The sequence below is a fragment of the Euprymna scolopes genome, chromosome 4 (assembly GCF_053919585.1).
Source record: "Euprymna scolopes isolate OS-2025 chromosome 4, ASM5391958v1, whole genome shotgun sequence".
NCBI classification, from domain to species: domain Eukaryota; kingdom Metazoa; phylum Mollusca; class Cephalopoda; order Sepiida; family Sepiolidae; genus Euprymna; species Euprymna scolopes.
Window position 1 is genome coordinate 167,421,883 of NC_136485.1, and position 25,008 is coordinate 167,446,890.

The following is a 25,008-nucleotide window of genomic DNA, read 5'->3' on the forward strand; positions in this document are numbered from 1 at the left end:
GGAGGTCATTGATGTAGATCAGGAAGAGAGTTGGGCCCAATATGGACCCTTGAGGGACTCCAGCATTTATATTGCAGGCCTCCGATTTTTGTCCATCTACCACTACTCTTATGGCCTATCGAAGAGAAATGATTTAATGATTGAGAAAACATTTCCAGTTATACCGTAGCTGGAAATCTTGTGAAGTAGACCCTTATGCCATACCTTGTCGAAGGCCTTTGATATGTCAAGAGCAATTGCCCTAGAAAGGAAGCCTTTGTCAAGAGATTCACTAATCCTGTGGGATATAACCGTCAGCACATCTGCGGTAGATCTTGCAGAGCGGAAACCATATTGTGTGTCACTAAGAAGGTCATTCCTGTTGAGGTGGTTGACTATTTCTCTATTTAATATGGATTCCAGCAACTTACTCATAACACACAGGAGACTTATAGATCTGTACTGAGAGGGAGATGACATTATCACCTGAATTCTTAAATACAGGGCAAACTGATGAGGTCTTCCAGGGAGTCGAAAAGCACTTCTCCTTAAGGCAGCGCTTAAATAGTTTCGTAAGTATGGGAACAAGTTCTGGTTGAAGCTTTTTTAACACTATAATTGGGATGCCATCAGGGCCAGTTGCTTTACTGGAATCTAGGTTCTTTATTATCTTGGCGACCTCATGCACGGATATTTGTATGTTACCTAGCTTGTTCTGTGTTATAGGAGGAAATATGGGGAGTTGATGGCCTTCGTCGCATAGGGTAGAATTAGCTGCAAAGTTCTTTGCAAATAGTTTGGCCTTGTCTGATGCTGACGAGATGACCTCTGGTCCATTGATAATGGTTGGGATAGAACGCACACTTCTGTTCAGGATCCTATTTGTTATTTGCCAAAACTGGTGGGATCCAAGCCGCTGATCAGCTACCTTGGATTTAACAGACTGGGCATATAGCTCTCTTGCATTTTTTATTACTCTTTTACAGTGGTTGCTGGCAGACCTGAAAGCAGCTTTAGTCTCAGTGCATCTATTACGTTGGTAGCTATGGAAAAAGTGATTTCTGTCTGCGATAGCGGCAGCACATTCTGGGGAGAACCATGGTTGGCTGTTAGGTTTTTGTTGGAATGTGATTAAAAGGGAAGAAGGGGGTGTGATTTTTCCCCAGACATCCATCCGTTAGGTGTGTCAAAAATTTCGTGAAAAATAATGAATAATTCCACCCTATTTTCCAAGCTTATAACTCCTCGGAAAATGTAATTCAAGCCTAATTTTTTTTTTCAATTAAAGGAGCAAGGACCAAGGGTCCATTAAAAACAACAACAAAAAAAAAACGTGTTTTTTTTTAAAGGTTTTAAACTTCGGACTTTACAGGTAAATTTCTAAAAAAACACTACTTTTTTTTGTTTTAAATTTGAATATATTTTTTATTGACCTTTTCTCTTCAATTTGTGATATATAACACTTTGGTGAGTAAATTAATTATTTACTTTTTAATAGACATTTCAAAATGGGAGGCGTGAATTATTCGACCCCCTGTCTTTCCAAGCTTATAACTACTCGAAAAATGTAATTCAAGCCCTAATTTTGTTTTCAATTAAAGGAGCAAGGACCAAGGTTTCATAAAAAATATCAAAAGAAAAAACAAACAACGTGGTTTAAAAAACGGTTTTAAACTTCGAACTTTACAGGTAAATTTCTAAAAAACACTACTTTTTTATTTTAAATTTTAATATATTATTTATTGACCTTTTCTCTTCAATTTGCGATATATAACACTTTGGTGAGTAAATTTATTATTTACTTTTTAATAAACACTTGAAAATGGGGGGGGGTGAATAAAAAAAACGTTTGTCTAAAATATTATATTCGGTTTATTGGAAAGAACATAAAATTTCACAATGACCCTGAAAATATCGTAAAAAATAGAATCAATAGAAAAATTTTGATAGATTTTTAAAGTTTAAAAATTGAAAAATATTGAGTTCGTAAAATTCATTACTGTTTTTTAAAAAATAAAAAATAAAATGCTATTACTTTTAAAACAACTTTAATAGTTTATTTTGGAAGTATAATCCATAAAGGAAATAAACAACCCACTTTTAAAAGTACGAGTTTTTTATATTTTATTCGCAGTTTCGTGTTAGGGGTGTCAAAAATTCCTACAAAAATTCTGATACATCCGTACATTCCTATTCCGAACGTTTGTATAAATTTTTCCAATTTTTAATTTAATTATTTTTCTATGTTCCTGTTTTTAAATTATTATTTAAAAAAAATTATTGTTCAGAATTATATAACACATATGTTACGCCGAAAGTTTCACATTCTTGCGAGCAAGGAAATTATTAAAATCTTGCATATAAAAATTATGCGAAACCTTTAATCTAAAAAAAAAAGTAGAAATATTTTTTGCAATCATAATTTTTTCGTGTAAAAATGTTAAATAAACAATGCTTAATTCAATGGTAATATCCGTAGTTCCAGAAATTCATTTTTCTTCGAGTTATATCGAATTCATTAATATGGACTTTAGTGGCTTTTTTCCTAATGTTCCTATAAAATTATTTTATTTTATTTTTATTGTTACAAATTACGATGCTTTGTTTATATAAAAAAGCAAAAATAAATTCTTGCGTTTTTTATTTACTACTGAAAACCATAATTTTAGTAAAGGTATTTTTTGTTTAAACAAAATAATACATTTACACTCAGATTTAAATAAAAAATAATTAGTTCATTATATTCCGCGATCATTATTTTATAAATACTGAAAATTTCATTAAAATTGGTTAATTTCCTGATTTTTGGCGGCGGTATTGTAAGAGGGCGATAACTCCAATTTCTTCTTGGTGAAATAACGCGGCAAATAAGTAACAAACAAGATTTTTTTTTCCGAACAGAAAAATATTTGAAAACCAAAACATTTATTGTATAAAAATGTATCAATATATAATTCTAAAAACATTTATTGTATAAAAATGTATCAATATATAATTGTTAAAACATTTATTGTATAAAAATGTATCAATATATAATTGTTAAAACATTTATTGTATAAAAATGTATCAATATATAATTGTAAAAACATTTATTTAAAAGTCTGCGAAAAAATATAATTTTAATAAAACAATTTGGTACTCTTGCATAATTTGACCCGATCTCTCGTGATTGCCGGTCTCGCCCGATCCGAGCTTGACGGGAAATCACGAGAATTTGGGTCAAATTATGCAAGAGTACCAACAATTTTGTAATAAAAACAACATTGGATTTTTGTAAAGTAAAATAGCTTTTCTTTTCGAACAAATAAATAATTTAAATGAAAGCGACTTTGAAGGGTCAACAACAAATTACTAATTTAAATGTTTTTTTGTCAGAGAAGCGAAGCGCGAAGCGCCACCTGGCAACAGTTTAGTGAAATGCGCTAAGAAAAGATGGCTCCCGTCCTCATACTGCACAAGTGCCCCTTTTTGTTTCGTGAACACAAAAAGTGTTAAAACTAAATTAATTTTTCGGTACTTCACGGGGAACGTGGACCTTGTGTAAACGGTGTTTTTATTTAATGACTGTTCCCTAAAAGCGTTTTCTTTCACTTTCTTCGTATATATCTCAGACTTTATTTTAATCGCGCGTGTATTTATTTTATTTTTTGGAAATTTTCTTTCTTTGGGTAAATTTGATTCGTACTTTTATTTCGTACTTGTTTTTATTTTATTTTTATTTCATTTAATTTTAAATTTTTTAAATTATTTCTCCACTAAATATTATTTTTTATTAAATTATTTTTTCATACATATTCAAAATAATGCTTTTGCCCCCTCCCTTATTTTGGCCTCAAATAATACCTTCGAAAAGTTTTCGTGGTTAAATAAACCAAAGAAAACCTTTTACCCATGTGTTTTGAGGGAGCAATCATTAAATAAACCACCGTTTATGCAGAGTCCACGTTTCCCGTGGAGTACCAATTTTTCTAAATAAAAGGTTTTCTTATTGGATAAAACAAAAAGTGTTTTCTTTTTGTTACTTTGTTTCGTAATAACGCAGAAATGTTAAAAAACTAAACTATTTTTTTAAAAATAAATATATGGTTTCGTTTTTCGTGTCTTCCATTCGGTTTCGTTATATAATCAACCGTATCCACTTCCGGTAGCTTGATTTTTTTCCAAGCAGTGATCTTGGACATTACCTAAAAATATACAAATTTATTTTCTTTTGGAGGGGGTGGGGCTCATTTTAAAACTATATCTACCTTAGTATTTTCTTTAATTTTCTATTTTTGAGCGATTATCGAGACGCCTTAGACGTGATTATCTCATGTCGGACATTTTTTGTTCAAAAGTAACACTCAACATTCCTTTTTTTTTGATTAAATAAACACTTTAAAATAAGCTAGGTAGAAAACGAACACTGAGAAAAATCAACAAAAAACAAGTAAAAATATATTTTTTTAAATATTATGGGATGTGTATTCCCTTTTAAAGACAATATCTTTGTCAAGAACGGTTATAAAATGTGTTTTCAATCGATATTTATTCAATAAGGGACCAGTTTCCCTCCCTAGCAAAAAGGGGCGAGTTTTCCGGGTACGCTTTTTCCGGGAACAGGTTTTCCGGAAACGAGTTTTTCTAAATCGTATTAGATATATATTATTAACTATTTTTCTATTCTTAGTGAAAAATTTCCCTTCCTTTCTTTTTATCCTCTTCCTTTCTGTCCGTTGTTTATTTCTTAATTGCTAACATCATTGCCTCCTCTAACTTTGTGACATCATATAGATTAACTGACTTTTGGTAAATATCATTCACCTTTTCTGACGTGATCTATTTTTATGGAATGAAATTTGCTACTAAGAGCCGGACAACCGAATATACAGGGCGGAACGATAAAATTGTCCATTTAGAAAAGACGACATGATTCCATTTCCGTTTGATGAAAAGCGTTTTTTTTTTTTTTTTTTTTTTTTTTTACAGACCATCTACGTTGACCAGTTGTGTACAAATCCCAAGAGCGATAGGAGCCTTCTATCGTGTCTGAAAGTGACAATGTTCAACGAGCGAGATCGGAGATGCGCCGCTGTACAACATGCTCTTTATCGACTCAAGTTATGACAACGGGACCATTGCCACCACCCTCAAAATGCATCGCTGGATTGCCATGAATAATGGGCGTACAGAGGGTGATGAAAACAAAGTTTCCGGCCACGGTTATGGTCTTTGCTGTGGTTTCAAGTGAGAGCCACATCATGCCACTTCACATCTTCGAAGTCGACTTAAAAGTCAACACCAAAGTGTACCTGGATGTGCTGAAGAGTGTGGTGATCCCCTGGTGCGATTAGGTGGCCAATGGCAGACTTTGGGTGTGGCAGCAGGATTCGGCGCCGGTCCACAAGTCGAAAAAGACCTAGGCTTGGTTTCAGGAGTGCTACGACTTTGTACTCTTCTCTTACTGGACCCTCCTCCTCCCCCGACCTGAACCCGCTGAACTACTACGTTTGATCATATGTCGAGAACATCACCAACATGACATCACACAACACCAAAGCCAGCCTGATCGCCACCATCCGCCGAATATTCTCCGAGCTCTCACCGGCGCTTGTGATTACGGACCTCGAGGCGATAATTGAAACTGAATGCGGCTACATTGAATAGATGTCCGATCTACTACATAATCAAGTTACCTGGATTGATTTTTTTTTTTTTTTTTAATAAAAGTTTTAAAATAAAGTTGTAGTGTTGTTTTCTTTAGGGCGACACTTTTATCGTTCCACCCTATGTTGTGTTTTAAAAGAAACGGCTTAGCTTACCTTGTAGGATTGTATATAATCATGTTTATCGTGTTTCATTTGTGAAGTATTTCATTTCGGCTTCCAGCTAATGTCGGCTCATTAGGAGAGAATACAATACACACCGTTTCCGAGATCTTTCTCTTAGCAGTTCTTTCGTGTATCGGCATCCACTCATTGACCAGAGGCCGCATTATCTGAACTGCATTTAAATTAACTCTTCAATACTATCAAAACTGGACGACGTAATAATGATTTAGCGTCTCCAGTTTCGATCAACGGTTAAACGTTTCACGCGCCGTTTTAACGGTTGCGTCTCACATCGAAACGAAAGAAAAAAAAAAAAATAAATAAATGAAATAATTAAAAATAAATAAAAAAATAGTTAAAAATATAATTAAATAAATAAATAAACAAATAATAAAAATTAAAAAAATTATTAAATAACTGAATGAATAAATAAATTACTTCTTGGCCATCGGGCCAAGATCCAAGTGTAGTAGCTGTCCTGATGCTACAATTTTTCGTTCTCGGTTCGTGGAGGAAAAATCCTTCACGACTGAGAAATTTTTATTTTTGTTCCTTTTCTCCACATTAAAAAAAAAAACACCCTTGTGTCTAACTCTGCCCTCGTGGGGAGGCAAAGTAAATAGGAACTGTTAATCGTGACACTCTGCACTGATGATTCCCCAAAGGATGAAACACTAGTGTCTGTAGGTATTTAATACTCATATATATATATATATATATATATATATATATATATATATATATATATATATATATATATATATATATATAAAAATCATTCTCATATCTTACACAATTATCAGTGTAGAATGACGGTCGGGAGATTTGAACCGAGCCACGAAGACACCTTAGACTCCATTTGCTAAGCCTCTAACCCCGGTCGTCTAAACAATTGCCACGAGAATGAAGGAAATTAATAACTATTATATAATAAATGCTCAATTTAGGCGCAGACATTGGACAATCCAGAGTGTTCGAAAGATACAAGTCGTGAACGGTGCATACACACTAGTTGACTGGATCTTGGTTCATACTTTCCAGACAGTGCACATCCTTATGTATTCTTAAAAGGGGTCGATAATTATATTTAAATAATAATTATTCATCTATACCTACAGACATACAGACACTAGTGTTTCATGCTTACGCAATTATCAGTGTAGGATGACGATTCGATTTCAATCCAGCCACTAAGCCACATTTGACTCCATCTGCTAAGCCTCTACCTCAGGGTTACCAAACACTTGCCATGAGAATGAAGGCAATTAATAACTTATAAACGGTCGGGTGCATATATATATATATATATATATATATATATATATATATATATATATATATATATATATATATATATATATGTATGTATGTATGTATGTATATATATATATATATATATATATATATATATAAGTAAAAATAAAATAAAAATACAAGCGATGGTTGACGTTATGTTATGTTAGAAGAAAACCGAAAATTAATAAAATAGTAATCAACGTTTCGTCCCTATACAGGGGACATCCTCAGGATTTTGTAGGAAAAATGTAGAAGAAAACGATGAAAGACCACATGCAAGTGAAAAAGGGAAAAAAATCTTCAGAATTGGAAGGACTTTAAGATTTTTTCCTTTTTCATTCGCATATGGTCTGTAACCGTTTTTCAATCGCATGTGGTCTGTAATCGTTTTGACTGGAAATTGTTTGAAGTGTTGGAATTGCTAGAAAGTTGCCAGAGCTCCACTCCGAATTTTTTTTTAGGGTTGTTTCCCTTAGACTGTCTATCAGGGCTGACGAGATCCATTCGGGTTTAGAATTAGAGTTTTTCTTCTCCTAAGTTGATAGCCAATCATGACTTATGAATACAGTAGTTCATCATTCATTCATTTCATAGGTGGGAGCCTGATTTAATTTTTGTACCTATTTACAATGCCTCCCCACGGGACAGAGTTAGACACCAGGGTCGTTTTTTTTATCGTGGAGAAAAGGTACAAAAATTAAAAAATTGTCTCAGTCGTGAAGGACTTCTCCTACACTGAAAGAGAACAAGAAATGAAAGTGCAGTATTTGAAGAACAGATACTACACTTTGATCTTGGCCAAAACAAGGTTAAAAAAAGAGTCGCCAATCTGATAGGCCCTGAACTGGCATCTAAGCTTCAGCCTCTGTCCCATCGACGAAACGTTGCACCCCTCTGCTTGTTCTACAAGTATTTTAATGGTGAATGCTCTGACGAACTGCAGACACTTGTGCCCCCACAACGCAGACACCCTCGACAAACCCGACAGCCAGCTAAATCCCACCCCCACACAGTAGAGATCCCTAGATGAAAAAGACCTTTCTACTCCAGTAGTTTCTTCCCCAGAACCACTAGACTCTGGAATTCCATTCCAGGATCCTGCTTCCCTAACTGTACTGACATGCAGAAGTTCAAGTGCAACGTGAACCGACATCTTGCTGCCCAAATCCCAACATAGTGCCCCAGTAGTTGCTGATCCTGATAGTAGCCCCCTACACCAAAGTGGCAATGTGCCTTGTTTGGGGTGAAATTGGAAAAAAAAAAAACAAAAAAAAACGGCCAACCGAGTAGGGGGAAAAAAAATCAACGCGTTAAGAATGCGCCGATTAATATCTGCACTATACACGTATTAACCTTTATATTTCTAAGCTTGTAATTACTAACTCAAATTTTTACTAAACACTAATTTGCATAAATGTACACTTTCATAATTGAAAATAGCTTTTATATACTTAACTCTTGTGTAAAATTATTTTGTTATAAAATTTCGGTTAGATTTTTATTAACGCTTGCTAACTGGTAACCATTCCATTCTCTTAATGTTTCATTTACTGAACTTTTTTTTATGCATATGCGTATATAGACCTCCATTTTGTGTCTTCGCTAAAGCATATCAATTATAAACAATTTATATTAAATCTTGGTGTGGTTATTAGCAATATATTTCAGACGCTATCGTCATTCAAAATGGACGCCACCAAGACAAGTGATCACACTGCAACCCCACGGACTTTCATATACGAAAAGTTACGACTGACAAAACCGGAACATGCTAGCTCCGTGTATAAAATAAAGTATTTCGTACGAAATTCAATACAGATTCCTGAATTCGACAGAAAGATTCTCGAATTTGACGAGATATGCATAAAAATATCGGAGGATGCATCGATCGAAACATTGTGAGAATAACGCCTAAGATTAAAACAGTTTTCTGAATAACTCAAATAATATAATTTTTATCTAGATTATTCGAGATGAATCGGTTGAATCTGCTTGCATTTAAATCTACCGATCATTAGCACGAGGATGTTTTGCTAATACAACCAGTTTTGAGATTCCAACCACAGCGATAATATATATATATATATATATATATATATATATATATATATATATATATATATATGTGTGTGTGTGTGTGTGAAGAAAAACTTGTGTATAATACTAAATGAATTCATACGTTATGATTGTGTCTTACGAAGGGTGAAAATTTCACGGACTTTCTCTTAATAAGAAAATACTAAATATAAAAACTTATTGATGTAAATGAAAACCAATTTTTTTTCTCGTGATAAACTTATAAAGAAAATGAATGCCGGTATATTTTCTTTGTTTAGTCTCCCATTTGTTTATTAATTGATTCCGGTCAAGTGAACAGGAAGAAATTTATACTTAACGTTTTGCGTATTACCAAATTTTCGTTTTAACACCATTCGAAAAAATTAAGAGACAAATTAATCATTATTGAATATTTTCATTTTACTTTTTAAATTTTCATGTGAATTAGTTTTCGCGTTTCTGCGACGGAATTATTTAAACTTGATGAGTTTATTGGCAACGACGAAAGAAGAAGAAATATAAGGAAACGTTCTTAATCCATTCGTTTAAATTGAAGACTCAAACTAACATGCTTTCCTCCCCTCGTCAATGAAATAATGGACTAATCGATTAAAGGCAAACACGATGGAATTGCACGTCGTTTTGTTGTGGAATCTGAATCATTAGTGAAGTCGCTGACTGGTTTCTTCAGAGACTTTTTCATCCAGGTTGTGACGTCATCGATGTTTTGGGGGAGCTGTCGACCCCGGGTTTCTGGCAGCATCATGATGAGGAAATTGGCTAGGAGACTACCGGCTGAGAAAATGACACCTGGACCCCATGCGATATAACGGATCTGAATTGAAAATAAAAAAAGGAATATTCAACTGGTGCTTGTAGCGATGAAAATGATTTTATTTAACCCCGACACGTGTCATGTCAAATTAATGATAAACAGAAAACAAATGTCCTTTGCTTATAGATATGACAATACCGCCGATATTGTTATATCTGCATTATCAATATATATCATGATATATATCATGATATATATATCAATGATATATTCAATGATATCAATATATCAGTTCTAGAATATAAATAGCTTGAAATATAAAATGTGTGATAAGATTCCAATGCAACTCTGACGAACGCTAAAAAGCAAATTCTCCGCTTCATTTGAATTCGCTTTCAACTTCACTTCTAAAAGTAATTGAATTTTCACAAGATCGTGTTAACTCAAGATATTTTTAACCACTGAAAATCATTTCATATCTCAAAGTAACAAGTCTATGTCAAAGTCGACGCGAACTTAAAAACTCTTAAAAAACGAGGAAATCACTAAAAGCTAGACAGAATATTAAAGATGACCGCACTTCGAACATAACCTCAAAACATATGCTAATTCTCTTCCATCCCTTTCTCCGGAGGAGAAGACAAGTCGCAAAGAGCACTTCAATGACTCACATACAAGCCCTCTTCATCTCGCGCCCACATTCTTACACACTAGCAAGAGTCAGGGGAACAGAAACAAAACAGTGAGTTATACATACACTAACAAGAGCAAAGTAAACCAACACGCATATGCAATACCATGCGGTCAAATACTCACATACATTTATTACTTACATACGCATATTATTTACACCCGGAACATTTTGACTTATGACTACTAATTCAACTTTTTTTTTTATATCAAACACGAATTTACATAAATGAATATTTACTCATTGAAAGCAATGTTTGTATTTTTAACCCTGGTACGAAAATGTTTTATTATAAAATTTCGTTTTCTCAGTTTCTGCTTATGTTTTAATTAAAACTTGCTAACTAATGACCCTTCTATACTCTCAATATGCTATCTATTTCTATTTTATATGAATGCTCATACATACATACATACATATATACATAATACACTCCCTCAGACACTTAAAGTCCATGAGCCCCAAAATGACTTTTTTTTATTCCTACCGGTGAATTCACACGCTCAAGCAGGCATGGCACTGAAGACGGTCATTAAGATCAATTATTACATGCTCCCAACATTTCAAACCTCCACGCGTCCCAACTTTTCCATCGCCACAGGACCATTTTTATAGACAAATGCCCGAAGGAGTATCAATACACAGATGATGTTACAGAGTCTTAGCTTTGTACGACAGCTAAATCTCTCTCTCAGTTAAAAATATTGAAATCCAGCAACAATCAAGAGCAAGATAGCCAGCAACAAGTTAAACTGCAGACCAACTTAATGCGGGTACTGGTCTCCCGCTTTATGGTTTTTTAAATCAGAGATTTGCTTCTCCTAGAAAGGTTGCCTTCACCACGGCTTACGGGAGCCCTCTCCACCCGACACACACATACATACACACAAACACACATGGTGCTAGTTGACCGTTGACCCCGAAAAAGGGTTAATTCGTCCTTACATACATACATACATACATACATACATACATACATATATGTATGTATGTGAACCGCGTTCTACCGAATTAAGTTGGAAATGCAGTCATAAATTTTATGTCTTTTAAATAAATAAAGCTTACTTCCGTTTAAAAACGGAAGTAAGCTTTATTTATTAATGACGGCTCTAGCAAATAATTCAAAATAAGTTAAATTAAAAATAAATTAGATAAATCAACTTGAAATAATATTCCTAAACACAATAATTCTATTACTAAAAACGATTCGAGCCTATTATAAGATTAAAAAAAATGTAATATATAGATGATTTTGATATTCATTTGTTATTAGTTCAGATGGTAACAAATAACACTGGAGCGCAAAATGTTTTAGTTTAGATTCTAGCTGATGTTTTACAAAACTTTGAAATCGCGGCTATATATTGGGTACAATATAATAATCAATAGACAATTGGTTCTATGATAATAAGTATGAAATCAGCAAAAATTAAAATATCATATATAAACGGATTTTAGGACCGGGCAACGCCTGGCATCGTGCTAGTATAAAAATAAAGAAAGTGAGATACTTACGAGAAAGGCAGAGAAAGGTGATAACGCGCTGCCGATACGAGCAGCAGAAGACGCTATGCCAAGAGCAGCATTCCTAAGGAAGGAAATAGAGAATAGAAAAATATACATTAAGAATTTTGCATTCTGTACTAACAAGTTTAACCATTTGAAAATGCTTCAATAACTCAAATTGAACTCAAATACAGGAGTCCGCGCCCGTAACCACTGTATCAATGTCACTTTTTTCTCCTACGAAAACAATAAAAAAAGTAAAACATAAAAACAAAACAACAAAACACTATTAAGTTGATGTAACACTTTTAATCGTTTGGTAGAAAATAGTATAATTTATTTTATAAATATTATTATTATTACTTAAACATATCATCATGATTAATTTATAACTTCTTATTTCAGATTATTAAAGCACCATTCATATTTTTTTGTAATATTCTCACCCATGTTAACCTGAAAACGACCATCATTAAAAAGGGAGTCATCTTCCATCATGATAATGCTCGTCCTCACACAGCACTACTAACCAAAGATCTATGAGAATTTTTTGTGAAATTTTGTCCCATCCTGTATATTCTCTCGATCTTGCTCCCTCAGATTATCGGATTGCAAAACATTTTAGATGACCTTAGGTTAACATTACAAAAGGAGATTAAACATGAATTAGATTGATATTTCACATCAAAACCTAAAGAATTTTACAAGCGAGGCATTTATAAGTTTGTTGACAGATGGAATCAAGCTACGTCGTTATTGTTATAAATAAAATTTTCAAAAGCATAGTCTTTAATTTTCAAGATAAACTTTTAAATACGGCACCAAACTAAGAGAGAGAGAGAGAGAGAGAGAGAGAGAGAGAGAGAGAGAGAGAGAGAGAGAACAAATGACAAAAAACTATATTCCAAAATTCATCATGTTGACCATCTTATAATTTATTCTTGTAATTTAGTTGACTTATACAATTCTTGACAGTATCTGTTTCGTAGCGCAAAATCAATCATTTAATTATTATATCAATCAGTGAATCTATTATGCCCTTAACTCATCAGAAGAAATAGCAACAATCAATTCGTCAAAAGAAACTGAAGTGTGATTTGACATGATTAAAATCCGAAAATTGGAAATCAAAGGTATATGCAGCTTCTCTTCCAATTTTCGGATTTTAATCATGTCAAATCACACTTCAGTTTCTTTTGACGGATTGATTGTTGCTATTTCTTCTGATGACTTAAGGGCATAATAGATTCACTGATTGATATAGTAATTAAATGATTGATTTTGCGCTACGAAACAGATACTGTCAAGAATTGTATAAGTCCCCTGAATTAAAGGAATAAATTATAAGATATCATGAATTTTGGAATATAGTTTTTTTCTCATTTATTCTCTATATTGCTCTATAATTACATTCAACTTCTTAAATAAGGATTGGTATATCTTATAAGAAAATATATTTCTATAGAAACATGGCAAAATATATTTTTCTCCACTAAAATTTAAAAATACCCTTAAACCTTTATGCTTTTTAATTTTCTTGCCTGGTGAGATCAATAATGATCGAAACAGTTTGCACATCGTAGCAAGATATGGTTATATTTTCATAAAGAAAAATAATATATATATATATATATATATATATATATATATATATATATATATATATATATATATATATGTATATAATTTAAATGAGAAATTTGAAAACTTTTAAGTGTCGGATAAAATGATAAAATCATTTTTTTAATTTACTTTTTTTTTCTTGTAAGTCCAATAGTTCGCCAATAAATAGCCTCTTCAGGTTAGGAAGTCCGGTCCATAATTTTTTTTTCTTTTTCTTCATTTTGGTGTTATAATGGAGGCTATTTATTAGCGAAATATTGGACTTACAAGAAAAAAAGTAAAAAAAAAAAGTAAATAAAAAAAAAATGATTTTATCATTTTATTCGACACTTCAAAGTTTTCAAATTTCTCATTTCAATTTTATTCAAGTGTCTTCAAAAAGTGTGTGACCATCTTTTACTTCATATATATATATATATATATATATATATATATATATATATATATATATATATATATATATATATATACCTTAAGCTAGGATCAAAATCTGACCGCCCAAATGATAGTCGGAGCTTCTAACCGTTGCACTATTCGGCTGCTGCTATGCGAGCAGTGAATTAACAATGTTTTGACATTGTCCAAATACCTAAGCTCAATTTTTTTACACAAAGAGCATCGCTTCATACGTTAATGGTAATTTGTCAATATGCTCAACCCAAGATAGGGAGCATTATAGTCATGCACATACAGAACTGTTTCGCTGTTTCACAGCTCATCATTACGGCTAGACAAGCAATTACCTGAAGCCAGGATCGAAACCTGACCGCTCACATGGTAGTCGGAGCTTCTAACCGTTATGCTATTCGACTGCTGCTATGCGAGCAGTGAATTAACAATGTTTTGACATTTTCCAAATACCTAAGCTCAATTTCTTTACACAAAGAAAATGACGATATAAAACGATATACTTATATATATATATATATATATATATATATATATATATATATATATATATATATATATATACACTCATCTCAGACACAATTTTATCAAAGTAGTTGTTTATAAATATCAGGAATAATAAAAGTCTAAGAGTTTGCCTCTGATGAACTGATGCATAAATATTGTGTTTAGACGTATGGACATCGAATACAACCTAGATTTTTCTTTTGTCACAGAAGAAACTGATTATTTTTAATATTTATCCAGAAATATGGTATCATTTAATTTTCATGAGAAGCCTTTCATGCTAGACCTTATCAAAGGTTTTAGATATATCAATGACTATCTCCCTAACTTCCTTGACTTTATCAAATACATGGTTTATACGTTCAGAGATGACCGTTTACAAAATGACTTACCGATATTTTGTTGGGATGAGTTCCGGCAGGTATCCCCATGCTCCATTAAATGAACCGGAAATGCCGAACATGCCGACCATTGATGCAACCGTAGAAATAATTGCGTATTTGCTTTTCTTATCTGCAGTAGAAAATAATTCTTATTAATAATTTTACTACTACTTCTTTTATTATATAAAAAAAACTTTTATAAAATTTATCCTTTACTTTTGATAATACTAGCAATTCAACCCAGATTTGTTCGGGCCCTATGTACTGTTCATAACTTTATGTGCATATATATATATATATACATTAAAAAGTTTAACTCATGTCCAGGTAACCCACATCCAAAATTTCAAGTGTTTAGACCCAAAATTGGGGAAGGAGTTTGGTAGAGTCTGCAAAGGTCAACTCTTTCAACTTTGACATCTTGGCAGCCAAATTTTCGCCCAAAAATTGATTAAAAAGCTTGCTGCATGTCTGAATACCCATTATGTAAAAAATTATGTGAATAGTTTGCTAGAGACCGCAAAGGTTAAATCTTTTGAACTTTGACCACTTGGTAGCCAAATCTTCGGCCAAAAACCAATTAAAAAGCTTTCCCTATGTCTGAATACACTACATGTAAAATTTCAAATGTTTAGACCAAAAATTGGCTGAGAGGTCAATTTTTTAAAAAAACTTTGACACCAATTTTAACCCCTTAACATTTATTGCTTTGGGTTCAGATCAAGTTAAAAAGCTTGATTCATGTCCAAGAACCTACATCTAAAATTTCAAGTGTTTAGACCCAAAATTAGCGGAGGAATTTGCTAGAGTTTTCAAAGCTCAAATCGTTGAATTTAACCACTTGACAGTCAACTCTCTGGCCGAAAACCGATTCAAAAGATTTTACCAAATCTCAATACCCCTTATGTCAAATGTTGAGTTTTTAGATTGAAAATTGACAGAGTAATTTGGTAGGGAAATGTACACACACGGACAGGCACACACACACAGAGACAATTTCACTTTTATAGATATATAGATAATAAGAAAAGTTTTTTTTATATAATAAAATATTGTGAATTTTTAGTTCCTGTTTTTTTTTTTTTTGCTCTTTGTTCACAATTCTTTAAACGACTCTATGATTTCTTTCAGACAGAGTAGTCTTTCTTCCAGTAAAATTTTTCCTTTCTTTTTTATCATCAGCTTCGAGACAATTCCTCTTCGTACGGCCAATCTCAGCCACATCCGTAATAGTAGCGCCTGCTGTACTGACACCAACAATATGGAAATCTGCTAGATCTATCGTTAAAAATTTTCTTACTAATGTGTCTATCTGAAATAAGAAATACATTTAACTGATTAATTCAGGACAGCAATCACCATAAATAAAGAATGAAACATTGCGGTGATTTTTAAAAGTGGTAAACAAATTACAAGGTGGTTTTTGTTCAATCCTATATATATATATATATATATATATATATATATATATATATATATATATATATATATATATTCCTGATTCCGATCCAATTACCGATTCTTTTTTAAATTCTCGATTCCGATGTAGTTGCCGTTTCCGATTCTTCTCAAATCTCTAACTATTTAGCTATTTTTTTTTACATAGGCATCACCACTTATCAAGGCTGAGAGGCCACTCAAGGATAAGGGTTAAAGAGTGTAGTTCTAAGAAAGAAGCTTTTTTCATAGAATCTACGTTTAGATTTTGACACAGATAAAGAGTGGGGGGAAGTATTGATAGTGTTTTCAGCTAGACGGTGTGTTGTATTTTAATTCTCAAATTACCATAAAAAACCCAGGCAATGTGTGCATAGATTTTCGCAAGCATAAAATAGACTTGTATGTGTTGGTGGTAGTATTCTATAGATTTTATTTTCATTGTTTAAAATCAATATTTATTATTTTTCATTCGTACCAGCAATGGAGAACGCGTGACACAATACATTTAAATCAACACCTCCCCGGACTGTTATGAACGAAGGATTTTATATAGTCGACGTCAAAAATTATTTATAAAAAAAAAAAAAAATGTCGGAATCTGATGAAAACTTTTAAAAGTAGAAAATTTGTTTATTAGTTAATTTAAAATAATTTAGTCCTGAATATGACCTAAAACTATATCCAGTGGTGAGGCCCCAGCTTGCGAGCTTTTGGGGAGTGTGGAGCTACCCTTTACTTGCCATTGCTCCCAGGTCCACTCTGACCGGGAGTGGTAGTACCTGTTAGGGTCCCAACTATGGGTTAAATAGAAACCGACTTGAAAGCAACAAATATATTCTATTAAAATTTTTTCCTTCAATCTTTGGATTCGGCATTAAATAACCTGAAAAGGGTTGATATGCCGTAAAATAACCAACCAGCCAACATCTTTCTAATTTCTATCTATCCATACAGCGCGACCGTAGCCGAGATTGAACCCACTACACGAGTTTGTAGTGTAATTCAAATCTTGTCAGCAGCTGAATACCTAATGCTTTGTGAGGGCTATCAAGGGTATTTTTATCGTGACACCATCACAAGAGAAGGATAGACCGCGCCAGTTTCTCAATCAGGTATTTTACCTCGCGGTACATACAGCGCTTCGCCTTCCAAAATAGTCACCCATCTGATACTAGCCAGGCTCAACATTGCTTAACTTCGGTGATTGTGCCGTATATAATTTCTATACTATAATTCATATTTAAATTAAATTTTATTAATAAAAAGAGATCTATGTATAGCATTTACCGGCTTAGAGAGGAGCTAATCGCTATATCATTGAGTAATTGAATCTATCCGACTTACCGAATAAAATATTGATGACTGTGGCTGTAAGGAGAGAAACAACAGCAATTGAAAGGAATATCACTAAGGTTTTTTTTCGGCCAATCCTGTGAATTAAAACGAATAGCAAATTAAATCATGTGTATATAGAGGTTCAAAGAATGGCATACAAAACAAAATAATTTACAAAATACGAAGAATTAAGTAAATTTATCATTTTATGTTTTAAATGTAATTCCCCCCTCCATCAAATAAACCCCCCAAAAACAAAACAAAAAGTCGTCTTTATATACGTATTTAGGTATGTGTTTGTGTTACATTATTTGTGTCAGTTGTAGTTTGTTGGAATATTTTGACCTTCTTATTGAACCTCAGAGTTAGTCTGTCCGGAGGTGTAATTTGTTGTGGTCAAGTCAAAAGTTTGGGGAATGTTTTTAAGAACGGGGATTTGTTGACAGTCATCTGTCCTAGCCAGGAAAAGGGGAAAATGAAGCGGGCACTCCATTTTATCATCTCTTAGTGTACAAAGTTCACTTGACAGATTGCTTCTTACTGGACAAGTCATAAAGGAAGTCAAATGCTTGCACCAATCAGCGCAATTCTTAAAAATTCATGGCGACGCTTGTTGCTTCTGCTGTCGATTCTCCTGCTAGTACTTCCACTACAATTGTGTTTCATGTTGTATATAGGAATATTAAAACTGAATATATATTTAAACAACATAGAGCTGTTGGATTCTTCCGATTATTGTTCTTATCTTGAATGCTAGTCTCACAATATAACCTTCGGCCTTCTCCAGGTACATCTTGTCGAAGTCTAGGAATCTTTCTGTTGAACTCGGGAATCTTTACAGAATTTCAACATTATTTATTTAATCCATGAGAGTTGTTTGTTCTCGTACCACAACAGATAAAAGTGTTAAACCTTAAGTTCTAATAGTCGAATTCTGGCGAGACTTTCTGCTGGTGCTTTTGCTCGGCAGCAAATAAAGAGAATCATCCCGGATGTGGTCAAGATAAGACCCCTTCTGTACTCTATTTAGTGTAGTATGTGCTTGTTCATCATTATACCATTTTCTCAGTCCTTACCGCCCTCATTTGGAGATCAAAATATAATGCTTAGTAACTATGATACTATTCTCCATATTTACAAAATTATTCAACTGAAGGAAGCATGTGTTTGCTAGTTATATATATTATGTATATTAATATATAAAGTTTTATATATATTAGCAAATATCTATATTAATATATAAAGTGTTATATATATTCCCAAATATGCATATTAATATATAAAGTTTTATATATATTAGCAAATATGTATATTAATATATAAAGTTTTATATATATTAGCAAATATGTATATTAATATATAAAGTTTTATATATATTAGCAAATATGTATATTAATATATAAAGTTTTATATATATTAGAAAATATGTATATTAATATATAAAGTTTTATATATATTAGCAAATATGTATATTAATATATAAAGTTCTATATATTTATAAATATGTATATTAATATATAAAGTTCCAGACTTTGTTGTTCAGGTATTTAAAATTTTTGTAGACTTTTGAACATTCAGTATGTTATTGTTATACATCTTTCGAGATGACTGACCAATTTTAATGATTTACGGATCAAATGAAAAGCTACCGTAGGAATTGGAATACACCCTACTATTAAACCTGATTATCAGAACTGGTGAATTTAAAAAATGCAATCTGTACGTAAGGACAATTTAGAAGAAAGATATGCAATATATGCAGGATATGTTTAAAACTTGGAAAGATGCCAACGAAACGCATGAAATACTTCAGACTAATTTTGGACCATTTTGCATGAATCGAGCATCAGTTTTTGAGTGGCATAAAAGATTCAAGGTAGGCAGGGTGTCTGTTAAGGATGATGAGAGGTGTCAAAGAAGTAAGGAAGTCAGAACACCAGAGTTGATTGGCCAAATAAAGAATTTCATGGATAAGGACGTTCGTGTGTCTATAGAGACACTAAGTTCACAGTTTGATGTAAGTATGTAAACTGTGCACATAATTATTCGCGAGGAACTGAAAATGCGGAAAGTTTGCACGAATGTGCCAGTCCACAACTCCATTCTTGTCACAGACTATTTGATCAAGATGGGCATCAAAACCTCGCCCTTCCTATAGTCCAGACATACTTCCCAGTTATCTTTGGTTATTCTATAAGCTTAAGGGAAACCTTAGGGGCAATCATTATGAGACAATTGAGGAGATTAAAGATGCCGTGACGAGGGTCATTGATATGCTTACACAAGAGGACTTCCATAAGGTTTTCCAGGAGTTGTTGAAACGGTGCAACAAGTGTATTGCTGCCAGAGGAGATTTCTTCGAAAGGGAGTAGAGTTTCATGTATGTACTATTAATAAAAATTCTCATATAAAAACAGTCTGGAAAATTATTGAAGGCACCTCGTGTATATATATATATATATATATATATATATATATATATATATATATATAGAGAGAGAGAGAGAGATAGATATATATATATACACATATATATATACACACATATATATAAATATGCATACATATATATATATATACATACATATATATATATATATATATATATATATATATATATATATATATATATATATATATATATATATATTCCTCCAGCCTTGACAGACGTGTTTTAAATATTCTCTCCAGTGCTTTTTCTTTTAATGATTTGGAATTCATTCCATTTGCGATTTTTTCCAAGGAACTCTGCCTTTTGGATTATTTTGGACCATTTGGAATTTATCCATTGGATTGGAAATTTTTAATCCGTTCGTTTTGGATTTTACCATTCTTGGATTTTTACCCTTCACCGGACTATCCATTCATATGAAATCTTTTTATCATTTTTCTTTACCTCCTATTCCCCTTACCTCACTCTTTTTTTAACCAAGTAAAACCTGTGACTTACTTGTAGTTTCATTAAATACTTTTACATGCAAAATCCGATCCCGCATTTTGCTAATTCCTGCCCTCTGATGAGAAGGAGAGTATTTCTTCGAAACTCCGCGGATTAAGGACTATCCACTTATCTTGTGCTTCCTTTTTAAAATTAAATATGTTTTTAACTCTTTTTCAAGATGTCTTTTAGCATGTTTTATTAATCATTTGTTCATATATATATATATATATATATATATATATATATATATATATATATATATATATATATATATATATACTGGCAAAAACCAAATAACAAGAAGAAGGAATAACTCCATATTTGTATTTGTTCAGATATTACAAGACCGATGATGCACTTATTAAAAGCACGAGGGGGCGGTACTCACTGCCAGATGTAATTATAACAGAATGAAAATGTGTCAAGATACATACAAACTTTGCATTTTTTTTCAAGCATATCTGATGAGATGTTCACTACAAAAATGTTTAAAAAACAATTTAAAATTGTCTAGTTGATGTCAAAACAAATGTGATATCCGAAAAAATACAAATGTGAAGTTATTCCTTCTTGTTTTTGATTTTTGCCAATATATATATATATATATATATATATATGCTCGATTACCGAAATACATAGAAACTTTATAACCGCTGCTTCGATTGGCAGCAATGTTACTGTTACTTATTTAATAGTACTATTATCATATTATTATTTTTCTTTAATTTTTTCAATGACAATGATTCTCCAAATTTTTAATTTGGATTTATAGCATAAATACCAGCATTATCTTAATATTTCATTTCATTAATCATTTCATTAAAATTTTTGCTACAATATTTACCTTAGTTTTATTATTATTATTATTATTATTATTATTATTATTATTATTATTATTATTATTATTATTATTATTATTATTATTATTATTGTCTCCATTGTTGATATTCTTCTCATTATCAATATTGCAATGTTTTTATCACTTTTAGATTAAATTTAGTTTTTTTTTCCTTATTAATGTTAGGATTGTATGACCTTGTAACGTTTTTAGCACGCATCGCATCATGCCTCTCCTGCTGTTTAGATCACTTCCGTTGGCTGGGTTAATGCCTACACATTTTAGTCCTTACTTGAATTGACCTAATTTTCAATTATAACATGTGCTCTCACCATTTCACCCTTACTAACGATGGGAGCAGATCAGTTACGTTTAAGTGACTGAATTTCAACTTTGCGATTTCTTTTGGCTTTTTCGGCAAATGCAAGAAGAATTTGGATCAAGTAAAGATGAAATACTCCGTAGCAGAAGACGAATTCTGGCGAACATTTCAAGTGACACCGGTTGTTCGACCTTGACATTGCCGTTGGTTGTTTGTAAACACGTCACATAGCAGACATGGTCGAATGTTCGCGAGCAAGATTAAAAAAAAATATATTTACAGAAGTTTTTTTTTAATCCTTAAAAGATTTGTAAATATTTTATATTAAAAATTTTTTTCTTTTAAATCTTAAAAAGTTCTGTAAATATATTTTTAAAAAAATTTTGCTCGCAAACATTCGACCATGTCTGCTATTTGACGTGTTTACAAACAACCAACGGCAATGTCAAGGTCGAACAACAGGTGTAACTTGAAATGTTCGCCAGTATTCGTCTTCTGTTACAGGGTATCTAATCTTTACTTGATACAAAAATTATATTCTTTTAAGCTACATTAAATTTCTTTTCTAATTGGATTGTTTCACGCTTTGTAATGACTTTTCCAATCGGATTGTTTTTCACTATACAACTCACTTGCGTGTTCCGTTGAATTTGAACTTCTGACTATTTGTTTTTAAAAAATTCCCTTCGCTTTTTGGATTTATCATTGAGTGAGTCTTCATGCATTTTTGGCCTTCTACTCTCGATTTGTTTCTTTCTCCATTTTCTCTCTATTTTCATATATTAAACTGACATGAACACTGTTTTTGGCAATTTATGACTAACTATCACAAAGTGCGCTTTCATTTAATACCATAACCAGCAAATTATAGCTCGGCTATAATTATTATTTGCTAATTTCTTTCTTTCCTCTGAATAACATTCTCTGAAACTCCGCGGAATAAGGATTTTTGGAAAATTGCTTTTAGAGTATTCCGTCGGACAATAAATTTACTTGTAAATTTAAATTCACAGCTTTGATTTCACTATATATATATATATATATATATATATATATATATATATATATATATATATATATATATATATATTACTACATGGTTTTAATAAAGTATGTTGAGAAGCACTTTAGTGAAAGCTAAACACATATTTATTATTCGGGAAGGAAACACAAATAGCGTTGAAAGTCCTTAATTCGCGAAGTTTGGAAGAAATACTTTCCTTCACGTCAGAGGGAAGGAGTTAGCAAAAAGCATAAAGAATTTTGCTTGTAAATATTTAAAGAAACTAAGAAAAAAAAGGACAATACTAGCGTGAAAATGACATGTAAAATAATGAAACAGATGGAGTGGGATAAAAAGAAAAATTGCTTTCTCGTTTATATATTTATATATTAGCAGTTCAGTCCAGCTTTGCTAGGGCCCTATGTACTGTTTATATATATATATATATATATATATATATATATATATATATATATATATATAAAGACCCAAAATTATATACAATTATATACATGAAATATATATATATTAGACCCAATATATATATATATATATATATATATATATATATATATATATTAGACCCAATATATGTATGTATATATATATATATATATATATAAATATATATATATATTAGACCCAAATATATATATATATATATATATATATATTAGACCCAAATATATATATATATATATATATTAGACTCATATATATATATATATATATATATATATATATATATATATATATATATATATATAGACCCAAAATTATATACAATTATATACATGAAATATATATATATATATATATATATATATATATATATATATATATATTAGACCCAAAATTGGCAAAGAAGTTTGGTAGCATCTGCAAAGGTACACTCTTTCTTCAACTGTGACCTCTTTGCAGCCAAAATTTCGCCCCCAAACTCATTAAAAAGCTTGCTGCCTGTCTGAGTACCCTTTATGCAAAATTTCAAATAATTTGCTGAATTAGTTTGCTAAAGACCACAAAGGTAAAATCTTTTGAACGTTGACCCTTTGGTAACTAAATTTTCGGCCAAAAATCGATTAAAATGCTTGCCCTATGTCTGAATACACTTTCAAATGTTTAGACCCAAAATAGGCTGAGAGATCATTTTTTAAACTTTGCCCCCAATTTTGACCCCTTAACAACTTTTTTTTTTGGGGGGGGGGGGCTCAAATCAAGTTAAAAGTTTGATTCAAGTCTAAGTAACTTTCATCTAAAATTTCAAGTGTTTATACCCAAAATTGACGGAGGAGTTTGGTAGAGTTTTCAAAGGTCAAATAGTTGAACTTTGACCCCTTGACAGCCAAATTTCTGTCCGAAAACCTATTAAAACGATTTTCCCGAATCTCAATATCCATTATGTCAAATTTTGAGTTTGTAGACTGAAAATTGACAGAGTAATTTGGTAGAGAAATGTACACAGACAGACACACACAGACAAGTTCACTTATTATTAAGTTTCATTAGAAAACTTGTTTTAAGTTCAGTGAGTATATCTTTGGACATGCTGCTATATCTTGTCGCCTTACTTACTACAAAACTGCTAGTTTTATTTTGGTGTCTTAAACTTCTCACCCCCCCCTATTTTTTTGCTGATGAGGAGATTATATTCAAACAAAAACCTTTGTCAATCATTGTCCATTTTAATAAAATGATTATCGTTTCCGAAAAGATCGTACACTCAAGTTGATTTTGATTGTCTTTCCTTTTGAAACTGATTCATAATTTACAATTCTTAATCTTTTTACTCAATACACACACACACACACACACATACAAACACACACACACACACACACACACACACACACACACACACACACACACACACACACACACATACAAACACACACATACACATATATATATGCACACACACAATAATATATATATATATATATATATATATATATATATATATATATATATATATATAATGTACTGTTCATAACTTTATGAGCATATGTATATATTAAAACGTGTGAATATGTACGGTAATGCCTTTCAATATAATAGGCTTCCTTAACTACTATAGAGAAAAGTTGGCAGAG

At 31.8% G+C, this 25,008-nt stretch overlaps 2 protein-coding genes across 3 annotated transcripts in view; both read right to left on the reverse strand.

Moving 5' to 3' along the window:
* The window catches only part of LOC145270063 (uncharacterized), a 40,844-nt gene extending 34,409 nt beyond the window's left edge, over nt 1-6,435 (reverse strand). Inside the window, exon 1 of the mRNA XM_080125668.1 lies at nt 5,781-6,435. The gene's annotated coding sequence lies outside the window, so the exon portion shown is untranslated. The remainder of the gene's footprint in view (nt 1-5,780) is intronic.
* A 2,972-nt stretch (nt 6,436-9,407) lies between these two features.
* Nucleotides 9,408-25,008, reverse strand: part of LOC145270078 (organic anion transporter 3-like) — an 84,539-nt gene continuing 68,938 nt past the window's right edge. For both annotated transcript variants that reach the window (XM_080125680.1, XM_080125683.1), the window contains 4 exons: nt 17,821-17,906; nt 15,046-15,166; nt 12,125-12,197; nt 9,408-9,978 (listed from right to left, as the gene is read on the reverse strand). In XM_080125680.1, coding sequence (XP_079981806.1) covers nt 9,745-9,978; nt 12,125-12,197; nt 15,046-15,166; nt 17,821-17,906 — 514 coding nt within the window. In that variant the 3' untranslated portion in view covers nt 9,408-9,744. The remainder of the gene's footprint in view (nt 9,979-12,124; nt 12,198-15,045; nt 15,167-17,820; nt 17,907-25,008) is intronic.